Source organism: Cynocephalus volans, chromosome 1 (genome assembly GCF_027409185.1).
Source record: "Cynocephalus volans isolate mCynVol1 chromosome 1, mCynVol1.pri, whole genome shotgun sequence".
NCBI classification, from domain to species: Eukaryota; Metazoa; Chordata; class Mammalia; order Dermoptera; family Cynocephalidae; genus Cynocephalus; species Cynocephalus volans.
The window spans coordinates 124,273,112-124,300,501 of NC_084460.1; the positions used below are offsets into that span (position 1 = coordinate 124,273,112).

The window sequence follows — 27,390 nt, forward strand, 5'->3', positions numbered from 1 at the left end:
AAATAGACACACCATTAGCTAGATTAACAAAAAAAAAAAAAAAAAAAAAAAAAAAAAAAAAAAAAAAAGGAGAGAGAAGACCCAAATATCAAAGATCAGAAATGAAAAGCAGGACATTACAACTGACATCATTAGAGACTATTATAAACAACTGTATGACAATAAATTTGAAAATCTGGAAGATATGGATAAGTTTTTAGACACATATAAATTACAAAGACTGAACCAAGAAGAGATAGAAATCCTGAACAGACCAATAACAAGCAAGGAGATTGAAGCAGTAATTAGCAATCTTCCGACAAAAAAAAAGTCTGGGTCCAGATGGCTTTACAGCTGAATTCTATAAAACTTTTAAAGAGAAGTTAATACCAATTCTCATGAAACTGTTCCAAACAATTGAAACAGATGCTACTCTCCGAAAGTCAGTCTATGAGGCCAACATAACTCTGATACCAAAACCAGATAAAGACACAACAAAAAAAGAAAATTACAGGCCAATATCCTTGATGAACCTAGATGCTAAAATCCTCAGCAAAATATAAGCAATTAGACTACAGCAACATATTTAAAAAATTATACACTATGATAAAGTGGGATTCATCCCAGGGATGCAAGGATGGCTCAATATATGAAAGTCAGTAAATGATACATCACATCAACAAGCTCAAGGACAAAGACCATATGATAATCTCAATAGATGCTAAAAAAGCATTTGACAAACTTCAACATTCCTTCATGATAAGGACTCTCAACAAATTAGGTATAGAAGGAAAATATCTTAACACAATAGAAACCATTTATGACAAGCCTACTGCCAGTATTATTCTGAGTGGGGAGAAATTGAAGGCCTTCCCCTTAAGGACAGGAACAAGACAAGGATGTCTACTCTCAGCACTTCTATTCAACATAGTACTGGAAGTACTAGCTAGAGCAAACAGGCAAGAGAAAGAAATAAAAGAAATCCAGATTTGAAAAGATGAAATCAAACTTTCCCTATTTGCAGATGACATGATACTATATATAGAAAAACCAAAAGACTCTATCAAAAAACTCCTAGAGCTGGTTAATAACTTCAGTAACATTGCAGGATACAAAATAAATACCCCCAAATCAGTAGCATTTATATACTCAAATAATGAATTAACAGAAAGAGAAATAAAGAATTTAAGCCCATTTACAATTGGTCACGAAAAAAATATGATACCTAGGAATCAATTTAACAAAGGAGGTGAAAGACCTCTACAATGAGAATTACAAACCACTTCTGAAAGAAATTAAAGAAGACACAAAAAGATGGAAAGATATTCCATGCTCTTGGACTGTAAGAATTAACATTGTGAAAATGTCTATACTACCCAAAGTGATCTACAGATTCAATGTAATCCCCATCAAAATACCAATGGCATTCTTCACAGAAATGGAAAAACGATCTTACCTTTCATATGGAAAAACAAAAGACCCCAAATATCCAAAGCAATCCTGAGCAAAAAAACAAAGCTGGAGGCATAACTCTGCCTGACTTTAAATTATACTACAAAGCTGTTGTAACCAAAACAGCATGGTACTGGTATAAAAATAGACATTCAGACCAGTGGAGTAGAATTGAGAACCCAGAAATCACTCCTCAGGCTTATAGCCATCTGATACTAGACAAAGACAACAAAAATCTACATTGGGGAAAAGATTGCTTCTTTAACAAGCAGTGCCGGGAAAAATGGATATCCATATGCAGAAGAATGAAACTACATATGCATCTCTCACCATACACTAAAATCAACTCAAAATGGATTAAAGACCTAGGTATAAGACTCGAAACTGAAAAATTACTAAAGGAAAATATAGGTGAAACATTTCAGTAGTTAGGTCAGGGCACAGGCTTTATGAACATGAGCCCGAAAGCACAAGCAGCAAAAGAAAAAATAAACAAATGGTACTATATCAAACTAAAAGAAGTTCTGCACAGCAAAAGAAACAATCAACAGAGTAAAAAGACAACCTACAGAGTGGGAGAAAAATTTTTGCCATCTATGCATCCAACAAGGGACTAATATCCAGAATATACATAGAACTCAAGCAATTATACAGTAAAAATATAAATGACCCAATTAAAAAATGGGCAAAGGAGCTGAATAGACATTTTTCAAAGGAAGACATAAAAATGGCCAACAGATACATGAAAAAATGCTCAACATCATTAGTCATCAGGGAAATGCAAATTAAAACCACATTGAGATACCACCTCACTCCAGTTAGACTGGCTATAATCAAAAAGATGGTGAATAACAAATGCTGGTGAGGGTGTGGAGAGAAGGGAACACTACTGCACTTTTGGTGGGATTGTAAATTAGTACAACCACTTTGGTAAACAATTTGGAGGTTTCTCAAACAACTACAGATATATCTTCCATATGATCTAGCAATCCCTCTTCTGGGTATATATCCAGAGGAATGGAAATCATCATGTCAAAGAGATACCTGCACTCCCATGTTTATTGCAGCTCTGTTTACAATAGCGAAGATATGGAACCAACTTAAATATCCGTCAGTAGATGACTGGATAAGGAAACTGTGGTATATATACACTATGGAATACTACTCTGCCATAAAAAAGAATGAAATACTCCCATTTGCAACATGGATGAACCTAGAGAAACTTATGTTGAGTGAAACAAGCAAAGCACAGAGGGATAAATACTGCATGTGCTCACTCATATGTGGGAGCTAAGAGAGAAAGGAAGGCAGGAAAGGAAGACCACAGTAGTGCCATGATCCAACAGAGGGAGGGAACATTCCTAGGGCTATAAATTGGAGTTGAGGGGACAGGGGGAAGGGGAGGAAGGTTGGGGAATAATTGGGAGGGGACAAAGTCTACAAAAGTAATTTCTGGTAATGGATATGCCCCCAGTATGAATCTGGCCCCCACATAATGGACAGGAGGGGGGACAATCAGCTTTGTATCTCATGAATATTCATAATAAATAAATAAATAAATAATTTTTTTAAAAAAAGAAAAAGAACTAAACAACATATAAAAAAAGATAAGAAGATGGTATTTTAGAGATGCATGTTTTTAAATAACATCCAAAGCTTAGTTTCCTTGTGCTATTTTAGTAGTTACTATCCAAAAGACCAGCATAGATTCAATTTTAAAAAACACAGAAATAGCATAAGAAAATACCATGTTTTAATAAGACAAAATATTTCTTAAAGCAATAATTTATTCATCAGTTTAATTCATATTTTCATAATTTGCTTTATTCTTTTTAGTGGTGACATTTAGTTTATATAATTATAACAAATGTTAATGGAACTCAAAGTACAGAATTTTACATAAAAAACTATGATTTATCTTTCTATTATTGAAATAAGTTATTAGTTACATGAAAACATAAGAGCTCTGAAGTTAGAATGACAATTACAGAGAACTTGTTAATATACTGGTTTAACACCAAATGGAAAAATATTCTATAAAAATCACATGAATTTATTATCTAGTGGATAGTAAGGTCAACAATAACTTTCTGGTAGCTAAATTCAATGACTGCTTTTCAGTCTTTCTCTGACTTGACCACTATTGCAGTATTTGACTTTATGATCATATCTTTCTTCTTGATATACTCTTCTACCCTTGGCTCCTTATAGTAACCATACTCTCCCATTTCTTTCTTTTTGGCCATCACTTCTCAGCTTCCTTTGGGAAATTATTTTCCTCTGCTTCTTACATGAGGGTACTTGAAAAAGTTTGAGGACAATTTGAATTAAAAGATAATACAATCCTTTCATACACTTTTTAAAGATCCCTTGTATGATTTCCAAGGTTCCTTTGTAGACCTACTTCTTTTTTTTCACACCTTACTCACTATTCCTGGACCATCTCAGGCTTCAATTACAATTATATGTTGGTGTCCCAAATCTTTATCTGCAGCTCAGAATTTTCTCTCAAGTTTTGGAAAATATATCTAACTACCTAGTGGATCACTCTGCTTGCCTGTACCACAAATGCCTTACAGATAGCATATAACAAACTGAAGTAAGAATACTATTGTTTATAACTCAACCCTATAAGTTTGCTCTTTAAAAACATTTCTTATACATAAACGAATTTCTCCTAAGTACAAAAACAATAGTGCAAATATTTTCTCTTGAATAATCAGATCTGAACTTGAATTCCTACATAGCATCTAGAGCTGGGCCATAGCTGCCCCTTTAAATTGTACACAATTTCCAGTTTGCTAAAGTTTTTACTATTCCCTATATTTCTTACATTTTATTCATTTAAGTTACCAGTCTGATTTTTATAAACATTTGCATTTCCAAAACCTGCTTTTGGCTCTCAAATCCCAACAGTGTCTGTAAACCATCAACTGTTGATTCAGATATATCTTTACCTGATGCGTGGGCTTACACTAATTGTCTTATCTGGTATTCAGAAATAAGTTACCTAATAATAAACAGTCTACTAAAACCAGTTTTACTGCTTTTGTTTTTGGATTCCTACAATGCATTATTTACACAAATAGCTTTTTAAAATTTATACTATTTAATTCTCTTGTTTAAAACCCTTCAGTGAATTCCCATTACCTCTAAAATAAAATCCAAATTTATTACCCTCACCTAAAAGGCTCTACATGATTCAGTACTTGCTTCTTCTCCAACCTCAATCACTATGTTCCAAGCACAGTTAACTTTTTACAGTTCTTTTAATAACCCAAGCCAACTCACAATTAAGGATCTTTGTTCTAGATCTTATATATCACTGCCCTATTAAATCTTTGATATTCATGTTACAGCTTTAAAATCACTTACTCAGAGATCCTTTCCCAAACAGCCAACCTAGTAATACATAGACACTCTTTATCACACATTCCTATTTTATTTTCATTATAACACATCGCTAGCTTATATTTTCTCATTTTATTTGTTTATTATTGCTTCCCTCCAAGTAAAATATAGCAATATGAGAGCACAGGCCTTTATGTCTTCTTCAATGATAATGTTCTCAGTACCTAGAACAGTGTTCAATGATTTGGCAGTGGGGTAATTTATGATCTTAGCTAATGCAGTTTCAGAGAAAAGATATATGCCAACACTTGATGAACATGGGGTAACAACTGAATGCAAATTGAGTAAGTAGAGAAACCATCCATTAGAAGAGGTTTGACATTAAAAAAAAAAGAATAAGAGAGAAGAGTACAGAAAAGGGGAAGGAAAAGTAAAATCAGGAAGAAGTGGCAAATATAATGTAAAGTTATATTTTCAGGTTGCACTGCAAAAAAGGGGGTCCCAAACAGATCATCATAATCTTACTGAGTTTATGATACAAAAATTGTAGTTGAGAAAGGTTGAGGCAGTTGGAAGTTGTGAGGAAGAGTTTTGGATAGGGAAAAGCTACTCAGAAAAAGAGCTCAGAAATCCTCAAAATCCCCTTGAGTCTTTCCCGAATATTAAGATATGCATGCAATGGTAAAACTTCACAAATAAGAAAAAGAATGACCAGGGAGCTATAAGCTGAATGGATCCCAGAGCTGAAAGAACACTAGGAGGTATGTGAATTACAAATACTGAAAGTGGAGATACCCCAATGCTCAACCAGAGGCATTCACTAGAAGTACCAAAAAGATTTTACCTTAGTAATAGGACTAAACAGTCCCTAAAGTAAAGCTACTCTAGACCTGCTCTAATTCCCTAATGACATATGATGCTGATCATCTTTTCATATACTTATTTTCCATCTGTATTTCTTCTTTGGTGATGTTTATTCAGACTTCTGCCAACTTTTAAATCAGGTTGTTTGTTTTCTTATTGTTGAGTTTTAAGAGTTCTTTGTATTTTTGGAGAGCAGTCCTTTATCAGATATGTGTTTTGCAAATATTTTCTCCCAATGTGTGGACTGTCTTTTAAGAGTGTGTTTCTCAGAGCAATTTTTATTTTAATGAAATACAAATTATCAAGTTTTTTCTTCATGGATTGTGCTTCTATTGTTATATCTAAAAAGCCATAGCCAGACCCAAAGTCACCTAGATTTTCTTCTATGTTATCTTCTAAGAGTTTTATAATTTTGTGTTTTACATTTTGGTCTATAGCCAATTTTGAGTTAACTTTTGTGAAAGGTGTAATGTCTGTGTCTAGATTCATTCATTTATTTATTATTTATTATTAATTATTAATTAATTAATTAATTAATTAGTTTATTTATTTATTTATTTATTTATTTATTTATTTGGTATGTGGATGTCCAGCTGTTTGGCACTGCTTGTTTCAAATACTATACTTTAAACATTGAATTGCCTTTGCCCCTTTGTCAAAGATCAGTAGACTATATTTATATAGGTCTATTGCTGGGTTATCTATTCTCCACCATTGATCTACTTGTTTATTGTTTTCACCCATACCACACTGTCTTAATTACTGCACCTTTATAATAAGTCTTGAAGTCCAGTAGTGATTCTACCAACTGCTGTCTTTCAAGATTGTGTTGGCTATTCTGTGTCTTTTACCTTTGCATATACACTTTAGAATCAGTTTGCTGTTATCCACAAAATAACTTGCTGAGATTTTGACTGGGATTCAGTTGAATCTATAGATCAAGCTGAGACCTGGATCTTGATAATATTGATTCTGGCTATCCATGTACATGGAATATCTCTCCATTTATTTAGATCTTCTTTGATTTCCTCCATCAGTGTATTGTGATTTTCCTCATATAGATCTTGTACATATTTTGTTATATTTATATCTAACTATTTCAATTCTTTCCAGTGCCAATGCTAATGGTATTGTGTTTTTAATCGTTCACTGCTGGCATATAAGAAAGCAATTGACATGTGTATATCAACCTTGTATCTTGCAACATTGCTGTAATCACTTGTTAGTTTCAGGAATGTTTTTATTAATTTTATGGGATGTGCTATGTAGATGGTCATGTCATCTTGAACAGTTTTATTTCTTCCTTCCCAATCTGTACAGCTTTGTTTCCTTTTCTGGTCTAACTGAATTAGCTAGGACTTCTACTAAGATGATGAATAGGAGTTATTGGAGGCACATCCTTGCCTTGTTCGTGAAAACATCTTAGGTGAAAAACATCTAGGTGCCCACAATTAAGTATAGGTTCTTTGCTGTAGGTTTTTTGTAAATGTTCTTTATCAAGTTGAAGAAGTTCCCTTCTATTCCTAGTTTGCTCAGGGTTTTTATCATGAGTAGATGATGAATTTTGTCAAATGCTTGTTCTGCACATATTGATATAATCATATAATTTTTCTTCTTTAGTCTGTTACTGTGATGGTTTACAATGATCAGTTTTTGACTACTGAGCCAGCCTTGCATATCTGGAACGAATCCCACTTGGTCATGGTATATAATTCTTTTTACATACTGTTGGGCTCAATTTGCTAATATTTTGATGAGGATGTTTGCATTTACATTTGTAAGAGATATTGGTCCATAATTTTCCTTTCTTATACCATCTTTGTAGAGTTTTGGTACTAGGGTAAGGCTGACCTCATGGACTTAGTGAGTTAGTATTCTCTCTGCTTCTATTTTCTGGAAGAGATTGCAGAGAATTGGTATAATTTTTTCTTTACTGTTTGGGAGAATTCACCAGTAAACCGATCATGGCCCAGTGCTTTCTCTTTGGGAAGGTTATTAATTAATTATTCAATTTCTTTAATAGATAGAGGCCTGTTCAGATTATCTATTTCTTCTCATGTGAGTTTGGTAGATTGGGTCTTTCAGTGAATCAGTCCATAGTTTATCAAATTTGTGGGCATAGAACTGTTCATAATATATTTGTATTGTCTTTTTTATGTCCATGGGATGAGCAGTAATGGCCTCTCTTTCATTTCTGATACTATTAATTTCTGTCTTATGTTGTCTTATCTTAGTTAACCTGGATGGTTAACTAACTGATCTGACTGATCTTTTTAAAGAACAAGATTTGGTTTCATAGATTTTCTCTACTTATTCCTGTTTCCAATTTCATTGATTTTTTTTTCTTTTCTTCTGCTTAATTTAGATGTAATTTGCTCTTTTTTTCTAGTTTTCTATGGCAGAAGCTTCAATTATTAATGATAAATTTTTCTTTTTTTCTAATATATACATACAATGCTATAAATTTCCCTCCAAGCATGGCTTTGCTACATCTCACAAATTTTGATAAATTACATTTTTATTTTTATTTAGTTCAAAATGTTTTTAAATTTCTCCTGAGACTTCTTTGACCCAAGTGTTTATTTAGATGTATGTTGTTTAACTTCCAAGTATTTTGGGATGGTCCAGTATCTTTCTGCTATTGATTTTCGTTTAATTACATTGCAACCTGAGAGCATACTTTCTATGATTTCTATTCTTTCAAACATAACAAGGTGCGTTTTATGGCCCAGAATGTGGTGTATCGTGGTGAATATTCTGTGTGATCTTAAGAACAATGTATATTCTACCATTGTTGGATGAAGTATTCTATAAATGTCAATTACATCTAGTTGATTGATAGCGCTATTCAGTTCAATTATGCCCTTACTGATTTTTGGCCTGCTGGATCTGTCAATTACTGAGAGAGGGGTGTTAAAGTCTCCAGTTATAATAGTGAATTGGTCTATTTCTCCTTACAGTTTTGTCAGTTTTGCCTCACATATTCTGATGATCTGTTGTTAAGTATATACACATTAAGGATTGCTGGGTCTTCTTGGAGAATCGACTACTTTATTGTTACATAATGACCTTTTTTATCCCCCATAATTTGCATTGTTCTGCAATCTAATTTATCTAAAATTAATATAATTTTTCCTGCTTTTGTTTATTAGTGTTAGCATGTTATCTTTCTTAATCCCTTTAGTTGTAATCACCCTGTATCTTTAAATTAAAGGTTTCTTGTACACAACACATAGTTGGGTCTTGTTTTTAATCCACTTTGACAGTCTCTATCTTTTAACTGGTTTATTTAGTCTGTTGATGTTTACAGTGGTTGTTAAAATAGTCAGATTAATATATCTACTATATTTATTACTGTTTCTATTTGTTGCCCTTCTACTTTGTGTTTCTTTTTTGTCTTCCACTATCTTTATATATTAGATTATTCACATTTAAAATGACTGTTGATACAGCTGAATTAAAATTTACCATGTTTATAACTGCTTTCTATTCATTCCATTTGTCTTTGTTTTCTTTTCCCCTATTTTTATTCATTCTATGGTTTTAATTAAACATAATATATTATTATTATTTTCCTCCTCTTTTAGCATAAAATTATACTGCTCAAAAAAATTTAGTAGTTGTCCTAGAGTTTTCAACATGAATTTATAACTAATTTAAGTCTGCATTCAAATAACACTATGGCATTTCATATGCAGTTCAGGTACCTTTAACACAGTATTCACAATTCCTCCCTCTGCCTCTAATGACATTGTTCTTCTTTAATTTACTTATCCAATAATCAAAGAATGCATTGTTATTATGAGCTTAAATAAACAATAATCTTTTAGGTCAATTAAGAATATATAAAGATTTTACATACGTACATTTATTCCCTCTCCAATGCTCTTTCTTTTCTCTATGTAGATTCATATTTTTGACCTATATAATTTTCCTTTACTTAAAAAAGTTGTTTTAACATCTTTCTGGGCAGTTCTACTGGCAATAAATTCTCTAATTTTTTGTTTGTCTGAGAAAGTCTATTTTTCTCCTTTGCTTTTGTTTTTTCCAGACATTTCATTCAAGAAGGCAGTCAAATTATCTCTGTTTGCAGAGGACATGATCTTATATACAGAAAAACCTAAAGACTCCACCCAAAAACTCAGAACTGATCAAAGAATTCAGTAAAGTTTCAGGACACAAAATCAACATGCAAAAATCAGTAGCATTTCTATACACCAACAATGAACTAGCTGAAAAAGAATCAAGAAAGCAATTTCATTTATAACAGCTACAAAAAAAAAAAAAAAAAGAACCTAGAAATAAATTTAACCAAGGATGTGAAATATCTCTACAAGGAAAATTATAAAATACTGATGAAAGAAACTGAACAGGACACCAAAAAAATGTAAAGACTTTCTGGGTTCATGATTGAAAGAATTAATATTGTTAAAATACCCATACTACCCAAAGTGATCCACTGCTGGAAGCCCCCCCCCGCTCTTCCCTGTGGGAATGAGGGGGGTGCCACAGACTTCAATCCCACCCCTCCTCCTTCCTCCTTCTTCCATCATATTTCCTTCCCCTTTCCCTATCCCTCCCAACTGCTCTGCAACAACATACTAGAATGTTAAAAAGAATATTAATAAAATTACATTTTCTTTAAAAAAGAAATAAAGAAAAAAAAATAAAGTAACAATAAACTGGAAGATGGAGGACTAGAGGTGCCCAGGGCATGTTCTTCCCACAGAAAAGGACTGGAACAACTATCAGACAGCTCAATACTGACAGGGGCATCAATGGTAGAGTGTGAGAGCACAACAGGACACTGGTGAGATTGCTGTGGACAATGAAAATCCAGGAGCGTAACATAGAGAAAAGAGAGAGGTACATGGCCTCAGCCACCACATCTCCAACACCAGATTGGCAGAGAAAAAATTTCACTGGCAACAAAAGTGTAGGCAGAGGATCCACACCAACCTCCATCCTTAACACACAGGCCCACAGATCCTTTGGCAGTTCAAGTCTGGAGCCAAGTGTGGACAGCACCCTAGAACATTAGCACAGATGATGCACTCCCCTTCTCCCACCCTCAGGACCTAAGCCAATACAGATGGGAACCATTTTGAAACCAGACCTGTTAACAGAAGTGCACCCTGCCCTGGGGCCAGTAGCCACAGTGCTTCCCCAGCCTTAAGGCTCTGTCCTCTACCCAGCACACTGGGAGAGGCTTCAATGCCCTGATCCTGGCAGCTGGAAGCCTGGGCTCACAACAGTAGTAAGTCTGTTCTACAGTCTGAGAAGCCAACTCTAGTCCTGCTGAATTGGCACACCCCCATGTCCCTGGCCAGAGATCACTCACATAGGCAGACCCTCCTTAGGTGGACATACCCCATTCCCCACAAACCCCAGCACTGACAGCTGAGTTTTGCAAACCTGAGCCTCCAAGTCAAAAATATAGTTCATGGATCTCTACCATAAAGAATATCCCCTAGAATCAGTGGAAATAAAGTGTGTCACCCCTTTCAGAGGGATGACCTGGCAGCTCCACCCTGAATGGTCCTGTCTAGCAAATTTGCCAACTCAGAAGCAAATGCACTGGCCCCTTTACTGCAAGACTGCCCAGTGGCCCTCCACACTGCCCATAAGTGGTCCAACCAGCCCAGTGGCCCCGCCTAGTGCCCACAGACTGCTGGACTGGGCACCCTGCTGAGGGCCCATCCTGCAGCACCACCTACTGCCCACAAGCAGAAAAAGAGGACACTCTGCTAAGGGCTTGCCCAGTGGCCCCACTCACATCCTGAGAAGCAGTTCAGCAGCCCCACTCATGGCAGTCTATTACCCCAACTGCAAAGGAAAGCATGACCTTGTGGCTGCTGCCATAACCAACCCCCAACCAAAGAGCAGTACTGCTACAGCCAACCTTTTACTTGCACAGTAGATGGTCTCACTCCCCACTGATGCCCAGCCCAGGCACCACCAGATCTCCTTCATCATATCCAGGTATTCTTGCATTTTAACAGGCAGGAAGAAAGAGGAAAGAGGGAGAAGTGAGGACCCAGGAGAAGCCTCTGCCTGCAGAAAAGAGAAAAGAGAAACCTCACCCAGGGCTATCCATCAAAACTGAGCACATTCAGCACAAACTAGTGCACTTATAAGGGACATGAAACACTAGGAGGGGTGCCAGTAACTCTGCTCAAGACCAACAGTCAATATAAAGCCCATATAGAGAAGGGAGACTCCCTCCTCAAAGGAAATTCCAGTGTAATAGAAGAAGCAACTACTCCACTGGATGACCAGACATCAATGTATGGATACTAGAAAAACAAGAAATATAACACCGTGAAAGGAATACAATAACTCTCAAGTACAGACCCTAAACAGCGGGAAAATTCGGAATTCTCAAGTACCAGACTCTAAACAGCAGGAAATTTGGAATCACTGAACAGGAATTCTAAACAACAATCTAATGGAAATTCAGTGAGGTACAAGAAGGCTCAAATAGACAACATAACAAAATGAGAAAAACAATACAGAATATGAAGAAGAAACTTCATAAAGAGATAAATATCTTTAAAAAGAATATAGCAGAACTCATGGAACTAAAGGATTCATTGAATGAAATAAAAAATACCACCAAGAGCTTAAGCAGTAGACTAGAGCAAGCAGAAGAAAGAATTTAGGATTCCAAAGACAGTCTTTTTGAAATTACCCAGGCAGACCAAAAAAAAAAAAAAGAAAGAATTTTAAAAAATTAAGAAAATCTATGAGAGCTATCAGACAATCATAAGCAAATAAACATCCAAATCATGGGGATTCCAGAAGGGGAGGAAAAGAAAAGGCAATGAAAACCTTTTCAATGAAATAACAGCAGAAAAATTCCCAATTATTGGAAAGATATGAACTTACTAATACAAGAGGCTCAAAGATCCCCAAACAGATTCAATCCAAAAGTCAAAAGTCAAAGAAAAGAGAGAATTCTAAAAGCAGCAAGAAAAAAGTGTCAAGTCACATATACAGGAGCCCCCATTAGACTAATAGCAAGATTTCTCAGCTGAAACCTTATAGGCCAGAAAAGAATGGGATAATGCATTCAAAGTGCTAAAAGGAAAAAACTGCTAGCCAAGAATATTATACCAAGCAGGGCTATCCTTCAGAAATGAAGGAGAAATAGTGTCCTTCTCAGACAAACAAAAACTGTGGAAGTTCACCACTACATGACCAGCCCTACAAGAAATCCTCAAGGGCGTCCTGCATCTGGAATCCAAAAAACAAAAATTATCAACACTGTGTATATATAAGATAGAACAAAACCCACTGGTAGAACAAATATGCAATTGAGAAGGAGAAAGAAACTACATCTTACTGCCTCAAAAAAACAATGAACACCAAAGACAAACATAAAAGGAAAGAAAGGAACAAAAGACATTTAAAACAACCACACGAAAATTAATAAAATGCCATGAATAAGATAATACCTTTCAATAACAACCCTAAAAGTAAACGGATTGAATCCCCAACTCAAAAGACATAGACCAACCAAATAGATTAAAAATCAAAACCCAACTATATGCTGTCTACAACACAGTCACCTCACCTGTCAGTACTCAAACAAACTAATAGTAAAGGGATGTAAAAAGATATACCATGCGTATGTAAACTAAACACGAGCATGAGTAGCCATTCTCATATCATGTAAAATAGACTTTAAACCAAAAACTATAAAAAGAGACAAAGAAGGTAATTATATAATGATAAAGGGATCTATTTCCCAAAAGGACATAACAATCATAAATACATATGCACCTAACATAAGAGCATTCAGATATATAAGGCAAACATTATTAGAAATAAAGAAAGAGACCCCAATACAATAATAGTTGAGGACCTGAATACCCCTCTCTCAACAATGGGCAGATCATCTAGGCAACAAATCAACAGAGAAACACAGGATTTAAACTACACTTTAGACCAATTGGACTTGGCAGACATCTACACATTTCATCCAATAACCACAGAAAAAACATTCTTCCTATTAGCACATGGAACATTCTCCAGGAGAGATCACTTGTTAGGCCACAAATCAAGCCTCAACAAATTTTAAAACATTGAAATTATTTCAAGTACCTTTTCAGACCACAAAAGATCAAAATTAGAAATCAATAAACAGCAAAACTCAGGAAACCATACAAATACATACAAATTAAACAACATGCTCATGAACGACCTAAGGGTAAAAGAAAAAATTAAACAGGAAATCAAAAACTCATGAAACTAATGAAAATAAAACAGATCATACCAAAATCTAGGGATAGTGCAAAGCAATACTAAGAGAGAAGTTTATTAGAATAAATGCTTATATCAACAGAAGAGAAAGACTCCAAATAAACAACCTAACCACAATCAAAGAACTAGAAAAACAAGAACAATCCAACCCCCAAATTAGTAGATGGAAAGAAATAATTAAGCAGAGCAGAACTAAAGAAAAGAGACCAAAAAAATGCAAAAGATCAACAAAACAAAAGTTGTTTTTTAAGAAGATAAAAAACAGAAATCATTAGCTAGATTAAAAAAAGAAAAGACCCAAATAACAAAATCAGAATTGAAAAAGAAGACATTATAACCAATACCACAGAAATACAAAGAATCATTAGACACTATTATGAACAAGTTTATACCAACCAAATCAAAACCTGGAGGAAAGTATAAATGTCTCAATGCATACAAACTACCAAGAAGACATGGAAAACCTCAATAGTCCAGTAATGAGCAATGAGATTGAAGAACTAATCGCAAATTTTCAGATGAAAAAAGCCCAGGAAGAAATAATTTCATGGCTAAATTCTACCAAAACTTTAAAGAGGAATTAATACCAATCCTTTCCAAACAATTTTAAAAAATTGAAACAGGCCATTCTACCAAAATCATTCTATGAGGCCAGCACTGTCCTGATATCAAAATCAGAAAAAAGAAAACTACAGGGTAATATCCTTGATGAATTTTGATGCAGGAATCCTCAACAAAATATTAGCAAACAGAATACAGCAACACATCGAAAAGGTTATACATCATGATCAAGAAAGATTCATCCCAGGGATGCAAAGATGGTTCAGAATATGCAAATCAATGAATGTGATACACCACATCAACAAAATCAAGGACAGAAACCATGTGATTATTTCAACAGAGGCAGAAAAAACATTTGACAAAATTCAACATCACTTCATGATAAAGAGTCTCAGAAAATTAATTATAGAAGGAAAGTATATGAACACAGTGAAAGCCATATATGACAAACTCACTGCCAGTGCCATCCTGAATGGGGAAAAGCTGAAAGATTTTCCTTTAAAAGCAGAAATAAGACAAGGATGCCCACTCTCACCACTCCTATTAAACATAGTTTTGGAAGTACTCATCAGAGCAATTAGTCAAGAGCCGAAGGGATGCCTGTACTCCAATGTTTATTGCAGCACTATTTACAATAGCCAATAGTTGGAACCAGCCCAAATGTCTATCATCAGATGAGTGTATAAGGAAACTGTGGTATATCTACACAATGGAATTCTACTCTGCTATAAAAAAATGAAATACTACCATTTGCAACAACATGGATGGACTTAGAGATAATTATATTAAGTGAAACAAGTCAGGCACAGAAAGAGAAATACCACATGTTCTCACTTATTTGTGGGAGTTAAAAATAAATAAATAAATAAACACACAAACAAATAAAGGGTTGGGCGGGAAGAAGACACAACAATCACAACAATTCCTTGAACTTGTTAAGACAAGTGAACAGATATGATGGGGGAGGGGAGAAAAAGAGGGGGAAAAGAGGAATGGGTAAAGGGTCATGAAAATCAACTACAATGTATATTCAGAAGTTGAAATTAAATTAAAAATTAAATTAAAAAATTTAAAAAATAATTGAAAGGATGAAGTCATACTGTCCCTGTTTGTAGATGACATAATCCTATATATAGAAAAAATAAATGACTACCAAAAAATGCCTAGAGCCGATAAAAAAATTCATCAAAGTCACAGGATACAAAATCAACATACAAAAATCAGTAGTATTTTTTAGTGTTTTTATACTTCAACAATGAACTACCAGAAAAAGAAATCAAGAAAGCAAGCACATTTACAGTAGCTACCAAAAAAAAAAAAAAAAAAAAAACCTAGGAATAAATTTAACCAAGGAGGTAAAAGATCTCTACAACAATAACTACAAATCATGGCTGAAAGAAATTAAAGAGGACACTAAAAGATGGAAAGATATTCCATTTTCATGGAATAGAAGAATTAACTTTGAGAAAATGTCCATACTTCCCAAAGTGATCTACGCCTTCAATGCAATCCCCATCAAAACACCAATGACATTCTTCACAGAAACAATGGAAAACAAAGGACCCCAAATAGCCGAAGCAATCCTGAGCAAAAATAAATGAATAAAGCTGGAGGCATTACACTACCTGACTTCAAATTATACTACAAAGCCATAGTAACCCAAACATCATGGTACTGGCATAAAAAGAGACACTCAGTTCAGTGGAAAAGAATAGAGAACCCAGAAATCAATCCATGTATTTAACATCCAACTGATGATCTTTGACAAAGGCACTAAGAACATACACTGGGAAAAGACAGCCTCTTTAAGAAATGGTGCTGGGAAAACTGGACATCCATTTGCAGAAGAATAAAGTTAAACCTCTACCTCTCACTGTTTACACCAAAATCAATTCAAAATTGATTAAAGACATATATAAAACCTGAAACTATAAAATTCCTAGAGGAAAACATAGGGGAAACACTTCAAGATTATGATTGGGCAAAGACTTTATGAATAAGTCCTCAAAAGCACAAGCAACAAATGAACAACATAAACAAATGGGATTATATCAAACTAAAAACCTTCTGCATATCAAAGGAAACAGAGTGAAAAGACAACCTACAGAATGGGAGAAAATATTTTCAAAACTTATATCTGACAAGGGATTAATATCCAGAATATACAAGGAACTCAAACAATTAAACAGTAGAAAAAACAAACAAACAAAAAAACAATGGGCAAAGGAGCTGAATAAATATTTCACAGCAGAAGACATGAAAAAATGTTCAATATCACTAATGATAATGGAAATGCAAATCAAAAACACACCGAGATATTATCTCACCCCAGTTAGGCTGGCTATTATAAAAAGATAGGATGACGAATGCTGGTGAGGATGCAGAGGAAAGGAGAACTCTTCCACACTGTCAGTGGGACTGTAAGTTAGGACAGCCATTATGGAAAACAGTATGGAGGTTTCTCAAACAACTACAGATAGAGCTACCATATGATCCAGCAATCCTACTACTGGGTATATAGGCAAAGGAATGGAATTCATCATGTCAAACAGAAACCTGCACTCCTATGCTTATCGCATTTATGATAGCCAAGATATGGCACTAATCCAAATGTCCATCAAGAGATGACTGGATAAAGAAAATGTAGTATATATACACAATGGAATACTACTCAGTAATAAAAGAGAATGAAATTCTGTCATTTGCAGCAACATGGATGAGTTTGGAGAAAATGATGTTAAATGAAATAAGCCAGGCAAAGAAAGAGAAATACTGCATGTCCTCACTCATAAGTGGGAGTTTAAATAAATAAATAAACTTACAAGAAAGAAAAAAGGAAACAAAACACAGCAATATGTTGAACTTTAAGAAGGTAAGTACAGAACTGTAGTTATTAGAGAGGGGATGGTGAGGGATTAGGGAGAAATTGGTTAAAGTATCAATACATTTTGTAATGACAAATATGACAACTATCCTGATTCGATCATCACGTATTGTACACAAATACTGGTAATCAAATCTGTACCCCTCAAATACGTATAATCAATAATGATTCAATAAAAATTTAAAGAAATAAAATAAAAACACAAATGAACAGTAAACTTTATTTGGTCATAAATATTTCACTTACCTCAATGTTTGAGAAAATGTAATTGGTATTAATGTAGTGAGCTATGAATCAAAAATCAAGGATACATTCGTATAGCACCTGTTCTCGTTCCAATAGCCAAGATTTTCTGAACTGGATCAAAGGCTAATGTTGTGGGCTGATAAGGAAAACCATGCCGAACTGTCTGAAAGAGAGCAAATAGTGCAAGTAGTAATCAGGGAAATAAAAATTAAAACCACAACATACTGTTATACAACCACCAGAATGACTGAAGTTATTTTAAAAGAAAAAAAATACCACTAAATGTCGACAAGGATATGGAGTAACCTAAACTCCCATACATTTTTAGTAGGAATGTAAAATGATACAACCACTTTGGGAAAATGTCTTGCATTACTTATAAAACTAAATATATTCCTGTCTTATTACCTAGCAATTCCACTCCTTTTATCCAGGAAAATTAAAAGCACATGTCCACAAAATGACTTGTGTAAGTATGCCCCTAGCAGCGTTATTCATGACAGTAAAAAACTGCAAACAGCCCAGGTGTCCATCAACAAGAGAACCAAGAAACAAACTGTAGTATAATATTACAATGGAATTACTGAACAAGTAAAAGATAAAAACTATTGACAGATGCAACAATATGGATAATTCTCAAAAATATTATGCTAAGTGAAAGAAACCATAGACAAAAACATTTATACATATGATCACATCTATATTAAGCTCCAAATAAGCAAAACTGATCTACTGTGAAAAAAATAAGAACAGTGGTTGCCTTGAGAATGACTAACTAGGAAGGTGTATGGAGGAACTTTATTGAGTGATGGTAATATTCTATATTTTCATAGAGGTTCTAATTACACAAGTGTAGAAATTAGTAAAAATTTATCAAATGCTAAAATAAAATTTGTGATTTTTCTTTATGTAAAGTGTACCACAAAAAAGTTAAGAGTATCATAAACAAATACTGAACTCTAGTTAATGTTGTGAATACTAAAGTGTTAAAAGGTAAAGTATACCAACATTTGCAACTTGAAAATGCATCCAAAAAATAATATACGTATAAGTGGACAAGATGGATAGATAGAAATGATAAAATGAATATAGCAAAATGCTACTTGTCAAATCTAGGTGGTGAGAATATACACATGAATGTTCACAATATAATTCTTTCAACTTTTCTTATATTTGAAAGCTTTCATAATAACAAAATGTAAAAACAAAATAAGAAAAATAGGAAAAATTCATAATCTCATTGAGGAAACAAGACTAACATGTGAAAAGGAATATGCAGTATTAGACAGGAATTAACTCTAGTATGGAGTATGTGGTAACTTATCAAAGAAATAAAGGACCCAGACAGGTCATAAAAAAGAGATTCCATAACTAGTTCAGCCAGTTATTTAGTGCCCCCAAACTGTTTTTTTTTTAATGGAAATATCTTAATAATAAAATATTGCATTTGTAAATATCCAAAGACAGAAAGATAACCTACAACGTGTAGTTCATCTAAAACTCATTTCATTAAGAAAACATTGTAGAAAATTCATTCCATAACTTCCTCATTTTCTTTTAAAGCATATATGAACATACATGCATATGCATATTACATAATACCAGGACATTTAAAAAGTTAGTGGAAAAATAGAATTAAAAAATAATACAAATCTTTCCATGAACTTCTTGAAGTACCCTAGTATACATCCAGATCTTTAATCTGTTTTTTCTACTTAACAAGATACCATAGAAATACTTCATAAAAGTACATGTAGCTGTACTTCAACCTATCTAAAGTTTGCATAGCTTATTATAGTATAAATGTACCATGATGGTCTTAAACAACCAACTCCCGTTTGATAATCTCCAAAGAATTTTTAACTGAACTAGCGTTGGAAAAGGCAGTCTCATGCACACAATCTTTTGACTCACACGTGGCCATGTTAGAATGGACCTTAGGCCTGGAACACTTCCTTACCAAGAGCCCACACTGCCTGTGCTGGGCACATTGCCTTGTGTGGGAATATCTTTCCCAGTTGCAAGCCCAATGTATGCTCCTTTGTTCCACCTAAGTGTGTGCATCACATGGCACCTGGCCACCCTGACTGCTATACCTGTCCTCCACAGGGAGGTGGATGGGGTTCTTCTACTGTGGCACAAGAAGGGTGTGCATAGCCAAATGCCCTGTACTGCTGGGAGAGACCTGTTGGCTATGGGGGAGTGACATACACTGTTAAAGCTTATCTTGCTCTGTCTCTTCCCTGCATAAGTAAAGTGTTGCTCCATCCAGTGCTTGACTACATTGTGTTTTCCTTGGTGTCTCTGATACCAGGATGCAATGGGCAGAAATGTTTGAATTTCTATTCCTGATGGTTGACAAAGTGATAATCTTTTCTGTCTTGCATGTAGTGCAGGTCCTCCCTTGGGACTGGTAACCAGTACACAGTGTTCTGCTCCTCTGAGATTGATAAATGGTGCATGGTACTCTGCTTAGTTGGTAAATATACTTATTCAGAAAACTCATTTTCTGGTCATGATTCTTAACTGGGATGTTTACCTCTTGGTTGTGACATACTGTCTTCCTCATTTAGATCTAGCAATGTAAAATTGTCAAGAGGAAGAGATTCATACTCTTTTTGCAGAGCAATGTGGATTACAAAAATCAGAATATAGTTACTCTCCCCAAAAACAGAAAAGGTGATAACACTTCCCAACTCATTCTATGAAGCTAGTCTTACCCTGATAACAAGAACATCAAGAGAAAAGAAAACTAAATACGAATAACTCATTAATATAGACGTAAAAATCCTTAGCAAAACACTATCAAACTGATTCTAGCAACACACAAAAAAGATATACACCACGATCTGATGGGATTTATCCCAAAAATGCAAGGTTTGCTTAACATTGAAAAATTAATTAATGTAATACACTGTATCAGTAGAATAAAGGACAAAAACCACTCGATCATCTCAATAGGTGAAGAAAAGGCATTTCAGAAAACCCAACACCCTTTCTCATGTTAACACTCCTTTAGGTGTATACCCAGAAGTAGGATTGCTGGATCATATGATAGTTCTATCTATAGTTGTTTGAGAAGCCTCTATACTGTTTCCCATAATGGCTGTGCTAATTTACAGTCCCTCCAACAGTGTAGAAGAGTTCACTTTTCTCCACATCCTCACCAGCATTTGTTATTCTCAGTCATTTTGATAATAGCCAGTCTAGCTGGGGTGTGATGATATATCAATGTGGTTTTGCTTCGCATTTTCCTGATTAGTGATGTTGAACATTTTTTCATGTACCTGTTAGCCATTTGTATGTCTTCCTTTGAAAAATGTCTGTTCAGCTCCTTTGCCCATTTTTAATTAGGTTATATGGTTTGTTTGTTTTTTAACCATGAAATTGTTTAAGTTCCTGTATATTCTGGATATTAATCCCTTGTCAGATGTATAGTTCGCAAATATTTTTTCCCATTCTGTAGGTTGTCTTTTCACTCCATTTATTGTTTTCTTTGATGTGCAGAAGCTTTTCAGTTTGATACAATCCAATTTGTTTCCTTTTTCATTTGTTGCTTGTGCTTCTGGGGTCTTATTCATAAAGTCTTTGCCCAGTCCTACTTCCTGAAGTATTATCCCTGTTTTTTTCTAGGAGTGTTATAGTTTCAGGTCTTATATTTAAGTCTTGTTGAGTTGTCAAAGGGATGCCTGCACTCTCATGTTCACCACAGCTCTATTTACAATTGCTAAGATATGGAACCAACATAAATGTTCATCAACAGATGACTGGATAAGGAAAATGTGGTATATATACAGAATGGAATACTACTCAGCCATAAAAAAGAATGAAATTCTGCCATTCACAGCAACATGGATGAGCTTAGAGAAAATTGTTAAGTGAAATGAGGCAGGCACAGAAAGAGAAATACTGCATGTCCTCACCCATAACTGGGAGCTAAGAAACAAAGAAGGAAAGAAAGACCATAATAAAATTTCAGAAGGAAAGAGCAGACCTATAGTTACTAAAGGCAGGAAAGGCAGAGAGGAAGGGGGAATAGAGAGTAATTGGGCGAGAGACACAAAAAGTAATTGCGATTTGTAATGATGAACATGCTAATAATATTGATTTGATCATCATATATTGTACACAAATACTGATAGTAAACTCTGTACCCCATAAATATGTATAAATAAAAACAATAAAAATTTACAAAATAATAAATTAAATTCTGAACAAGGAAAAAGAAATCCTCTGAATCTATTGAAAGAATATTTATCTTACATCTTCAAAGTACCTACCACAAAGCTAGATACAAAAAACACTCATTGTAAACTTGTTGACTGAAAAGAACACTAATTCAAACATGTTAATAAATATTTTAATTGCCCTCAAAAAAAAGCAGTCAACAATTGGAATTGTAGAGAACTTCCTCAATCTAATAAATGGCATGTACAAAAAACCTACAGCTAACATAACAATTAGTGAAAGAATGAATGCTTTCCTTCCAAGGTTAGAAACAGATAAGTATGCCCACTTTCACCACTTCTATTTAACATTGTACTGAAGGTTCTATCCAGAGCAATAAGGCAAGAAAAAGAAATAAGACACATATAAATTGGAAATGAAGAACTAAAACTATCTATTTACTGATTACAGTCTTGTATATGCACAATCCTAAGAAATAAACTAAAAAATTATTAGAATTAATAGAGGAGTTCAGCAAGGCTGAAGGTTATAAAATGAGTATATGAAAGTCAATTATGAGCTCTGTCAAGGTCATTGGAGCTCCTGATTACCAATTACAGTATATATTTCTACTGTTGCGGATTTCCAATAAATAGTTTTGCCCCCTTCTCAATTTGTTTCACATCACATTTATTTAACAGCTCTTTAAGTAAATCAGTTTCGAGAATGTCTGTCAGATCCTGTTCTTTTTAAAACAATGCCTGACAGTCACTTAGAAACTATATGGAAAGTATTTTTTAAAAAAGAAAGAAATTGTTCACATAATCATTCATTGACCAAGGTTATTGTTCATTGATAAGGCCAAAGCATACTTTACATATTTTCATGATTAAGAATTCCATTGACGTCAAGAGAAGAAAAATGACAATTTTTTTTCAGATTTCTAGAAAACTTGAATTGACGTCACTGACTCAATGTGTTTTTATGAAAACAAATTTCTTAATCTAACGTGGCAAATCAGGCTTAGAAATCTAGTGCTTTACTAACAGGCCATATCAAATGCATTTATAAGAACTTCAAATAAAAATGAGATTTTTAAAAATAAGAATGTCTATTATATTTCTATATATTAGCAATGAAAATGAAATGAATTTAATTTCAAAAATTAAATTTTTGAAAATGAAATTAAAAAACAATTCCATTTACAATAAATAGCATTCAAAGGAATAAAATACTTAGAAATAAAAGGATCACACTTGTACCCTGAAAAAAACAAAACATTACTGAAAAAAATTTAGAGAAAAAACCTAAATAAAAGGAAAGGCATCTTGTAGCTATGGATTAAAAGACTTAGTATTGTTAAGGTAGCAATACTCCCTAAATTGATCTGCATTATCAATGCAATTTCTATTAAAATCCCAGCTGGTGTTTTTTACAGAAGTTGACAAAGTTGACTCTGAAATTCATATGGATATTCAAGAGACCCAAAATACCAAAACAATCCTAATAAAGAAGAACAAAATTGGAGAACTCACATTTTCCAATTCTAAAACTTATACTCAAGAAAATGATAATAATCAAAAAAATGAGGTACTGGCATAAGAACAGACATATAGATCAATGAAACAGAATTCAGATTCTAGAAATAAATCTTCATGTTTTCAGTCAACTGATTTTTGACAAGGGTGCCAAGACAAGTCAATGAGGAAAGAACAGGCCTTCAACAATTGATGCTTCAACAACTGGATATCTACATGCAAAAGACGCTGGATCCCTTAGTTACAACCGTACACAAAAATTAACTCAAAATGGATCACAGATCTAAATGTAAGAGCCAAAACTATAATACTCCTAGAAAAAAAAAAATGCTTAAATCTTAGTGACTTTGGATTAGACAATGGTTTCTTTTTTTAAAATTATTTTTAATTGGCAAATAAAAATTGTGTGTATTTATGGTGTACAGCATGATGTTTTGATATATGTCTACATTTTGGATTGGCAGGCAATAGTTTCTTAAATATGACACCAAAAGAATTAGTAACAAAAGAAATCATAGACATATTGAACTCTGTCAAAATTTAAAACTCGTGCTGAAAAGAACACCATCAAGAAAGTGAAGGACAACTCAAAGAATGACAGAAAATATTTGCAAATCCTATATCTGAAAAGGAACTTATATCCAGAATACATAAAGAACTCTTAAAACTCAACAGTAAAAAGACAAATAAACCAATTTAAAAATGGGCAAAGGATCTTAATAGACATTTATCCAAAGAATATGAGGGTACTTTAAAAAGTTCATAGTAAAATACACTTAACAGATAATACAAATGTTTCCACGAACTTTTTGAAAACCCTTTTTATATACAAATGACGAATAAGCACACAATAAGATGCTCAACATCATTAGTCATTAGGGAAGTATAAATCATATCCACAATGAGATACAACCACCCATCCACTAGGATGGCTTTAATCAAAAGACATATGTATTAACACATGATGATGAAGATGTGGAGAAATTGAAGCATTAATACATAGTGCTGGTGAAAATGTAACTGAAATGTCCATCAACTGATGAATAGATAAATAAAAGTGGTATATCCATACAATGGAATATTATTCATCAACACAAAAGACTGAAGTACTGATACATGCTACAACATGGATGAACCTTGAAAACGTTATACAAACTGAGGAAGCCAGTCACATATATGATTCCACTTCTATATGAAATGTATATAATAGAAAAATCTACAGAAACAATTTATATTAGTGCTTGCCTAGGGATGGGGGTTCAAGTAATGGGAATTGACTACTAATGGGTAAAAGGTTTTGGGGGGGTAATGAAAATATTCTAAAATTGATGGTGGTGGTCGTTGCACAAATCTGTAAATATACTAAACAATATTAAAATGTACATTTTAAATAGGTGAATTGTATAGTTGTTGAATTATATTTCAATTTGAAAGAAAATATTGTTTTCTTCAAGAACACTAAATCATATCAGACAAAGTATGAAATAAGAAGTTGGGGTCACTTGAGGTACCTAGCTGATTTCAGAAGAATAAAGTCCATCAACTGGAATGATATAGATGCAATAAAAAAAAAATGAAGCAAGAAGAAAAATATAGGAGAACAGAGTCTGAAGATGACTATGTCAAGGTAAAAAATTCTCAATTTTAGATAGAATCACAAAGAGGTTTTGCAATACTACAGTTTATGCTCAGTAGGTGAAGTAAAATAATGGCAGCAATGCTGATCACTAACAAGAAAATGGGGTTCTTAAATATCTAAATTTTCTTAGATATAAACAGGCAAAACATTAAATAACAAAATTTCAAATATGGATTTAAAAAGTAGAAACCCATTATAAAGTATGTGGTCAGTCAACCTGCGATTTTAGAGGCACTGGCTGCTCTGGGAGTTTTGGAGAGGAGTTAGTTACACTAAAGCTGCAAGGCTAGAAGGAGACTAGAGAATTCCTTCATTTCTGTTTTGTCACAGCATGGCTAAAGTGCAATGGATAACTGTTGTGACTGGGAGGTGTCAAACCCCAGCTTAACTACTTGCCAGACATTAAAATTTGGCAATTACTTAAATAGTCTGAGCTTGATTATTTCTCTATATAAAATGTAGGTCAAACCTACCTCCCAAGGTTGCACTGAGATTAAAGTGAGCAATGAATATAAAGTTCTCATCAGGTAGTAGATGCTCAATAAATACGAACACTTTCATTTCTGTGATTATTTAGTCTTCAGTAAATTTTTTTCTGCTGTCTGCTTCCACCATCTTGCAATGTGAGACCCCTAGGTCACTGTCACCACCACCAGATGGACTTTGGACTTCTCAGCTTCAGAAACTTTTTGGAGTCTGGGAAGTCCAAAGTCCAGGGGACACATCTGGTGAGGATCTTCTTCTGTATGGTAACTCTCTATAGCAACTCAGCATATCACATGGCAAGAGAGTGAATTGTCACCGACAACGAGCAATCTGGAAGGCTTTCAGAGTCTGACACCTCTGCTGTAAACATTTCAGATTAAAGTCACTTATGCTTGTTCAGAAAAGTCCTTGATCCTCCCAGTGGTCAGCTTCTCCACTTCAAAAACAAAAAGTTGATGGTGGGCCACTGAAAGAAAACATTTTTAAGGAAAAAAAATATTAGTGATGCAAACAAAAGAAAATCTAAAAGAATCTAGCTAAATATGTGTGGTTATTCCTTTAACAAGTGGTTAACAGCTGTACTTTAAAGTACTTCTAGCCATTTGCTCTAGAGAAGTACTGAGCATCTTGCATTTAAACAAGAGCTCAGACTTCCGGTCAAGATGGCAGAATACACAGTCCCTAGCGTCACTCTCTCCCACAAATCAACCAATTTAAACTATAAAAACATAACATCAAGTGCATACAGAATGGGGAGATGTCCAGCAGGGGAAGCAGAAGCTCCATGGAGACCACATGCCCTGCCGGGCTGCCATGGCAAGATCCGGCAGATAGGCTTCATCATCGCCACCGGCTCCATTCCCAGCCCGGCCCAATGCGTATGGAGCACAGAGACGTCCAGCAGGGGAGATAGAAGCTCCGTAGAGTCCCCACATCCTGTGGGGGGGCCGCTGCCGCGCAATCCAGCAGCAAGTAGGCTTCACCGCTGCCACCTGGCTCCATCCCAAGTCCGGCCTAGTGCACATGAAGCAGGGAGAAGTCCAGCATGGGAGGTGGAAGCTCAGCAGAGACCACACACCCTGTGGTACTGCCCCGTGATCCAGCAGTCTGGCAGAGTCCAAGCTGACCAGAGAGGTGGCTCCCCAGAGAGGCCCAAGACCCGAGGCAACCACACATGCAAGGCACTAGTGGCCAACTGAGCAGTCACTGAGGTAGCCATACCAAATTGGCAACCACAGCAACATCTTAGTCAGTCAATAGTGTCAAACCTGTGGACTGTGTAACCCCCTGCCATGATGAATAAACATCAAAGAAAAGATACAAGAAATATGAAAAATCAAGAAAGTACACCACCAAAGGATACTAACTCTCAAGCTCTAGATCCTATAGAACAAGAAGCCCTTGAAATGACTGACAAGGAATTTCGAGTGATAATTCTAAGGAAATTGAATGAAATACAAGAAAACTCAGCTAGATATCATGGTGAAAGGAGGAAAAGTATACAGGACCTGAAATGTACAAGGAAATCAATGCCCTGAAAAAAAAAATGTAGCAGAACTTGCAGAACTGAAGAAGTTATTCAGCGAAATAAAAAACACAATGGAGAGTTTAACCAGCAGGCTTATGAAATTTGAAGAGAGAACCTCTGAACTTGAAGATGGGCTGTTTGAAATAACACAAGCAGACAAAAAAAAAAAAGAGAAAAGAATCAAAGGCATTGAAGAAAATCTGAGAGAGATATCAGACAACCTTAAGCGCTCAAATATCCGAGTCATGGGTATTCCAGAAGGGGAGGAAAAAGGAGATTGCATTGAAAACATATTCAACAAAATAGTGGCAGAAAACTTCCCAGGTATAGGAAAAATCACAGATCTTCAGATCCAGGAAGCTCAACGATCTCCAAACGTATTCAACCCAAAAAGGCCTTCTCCAAGACATGTTATAGTCAAATTGGCAAA

General features: G+C 34.6%; 1 protein-coding gene across 2 annotated transcripts in view; it reads right to left on the reverse strand.

Moving 5' to 3' along the window:
* The window catches only part of STXBP5L (syntaxin binding protein 5L), a 354,645-nt gene that overhangs the window by 277,261 nt on the left and 49,994 nt on the right, over nucleotides 1–27,390 (reverse strand). For both annotated transcript variants that reach the window (XM_063092515.1, XM_063092508.1), the window contains exon 2: nucleotides 17,668–17,765. In XM_063092515.1, the coding sequence (XP_062948585.1) occupies nucleotides 17,668–17,765 (98 nt within the window). The remainder of the gene's footprint in view (nucleotides 1–17,667; nucleotides 17,766–27,390) is intronic.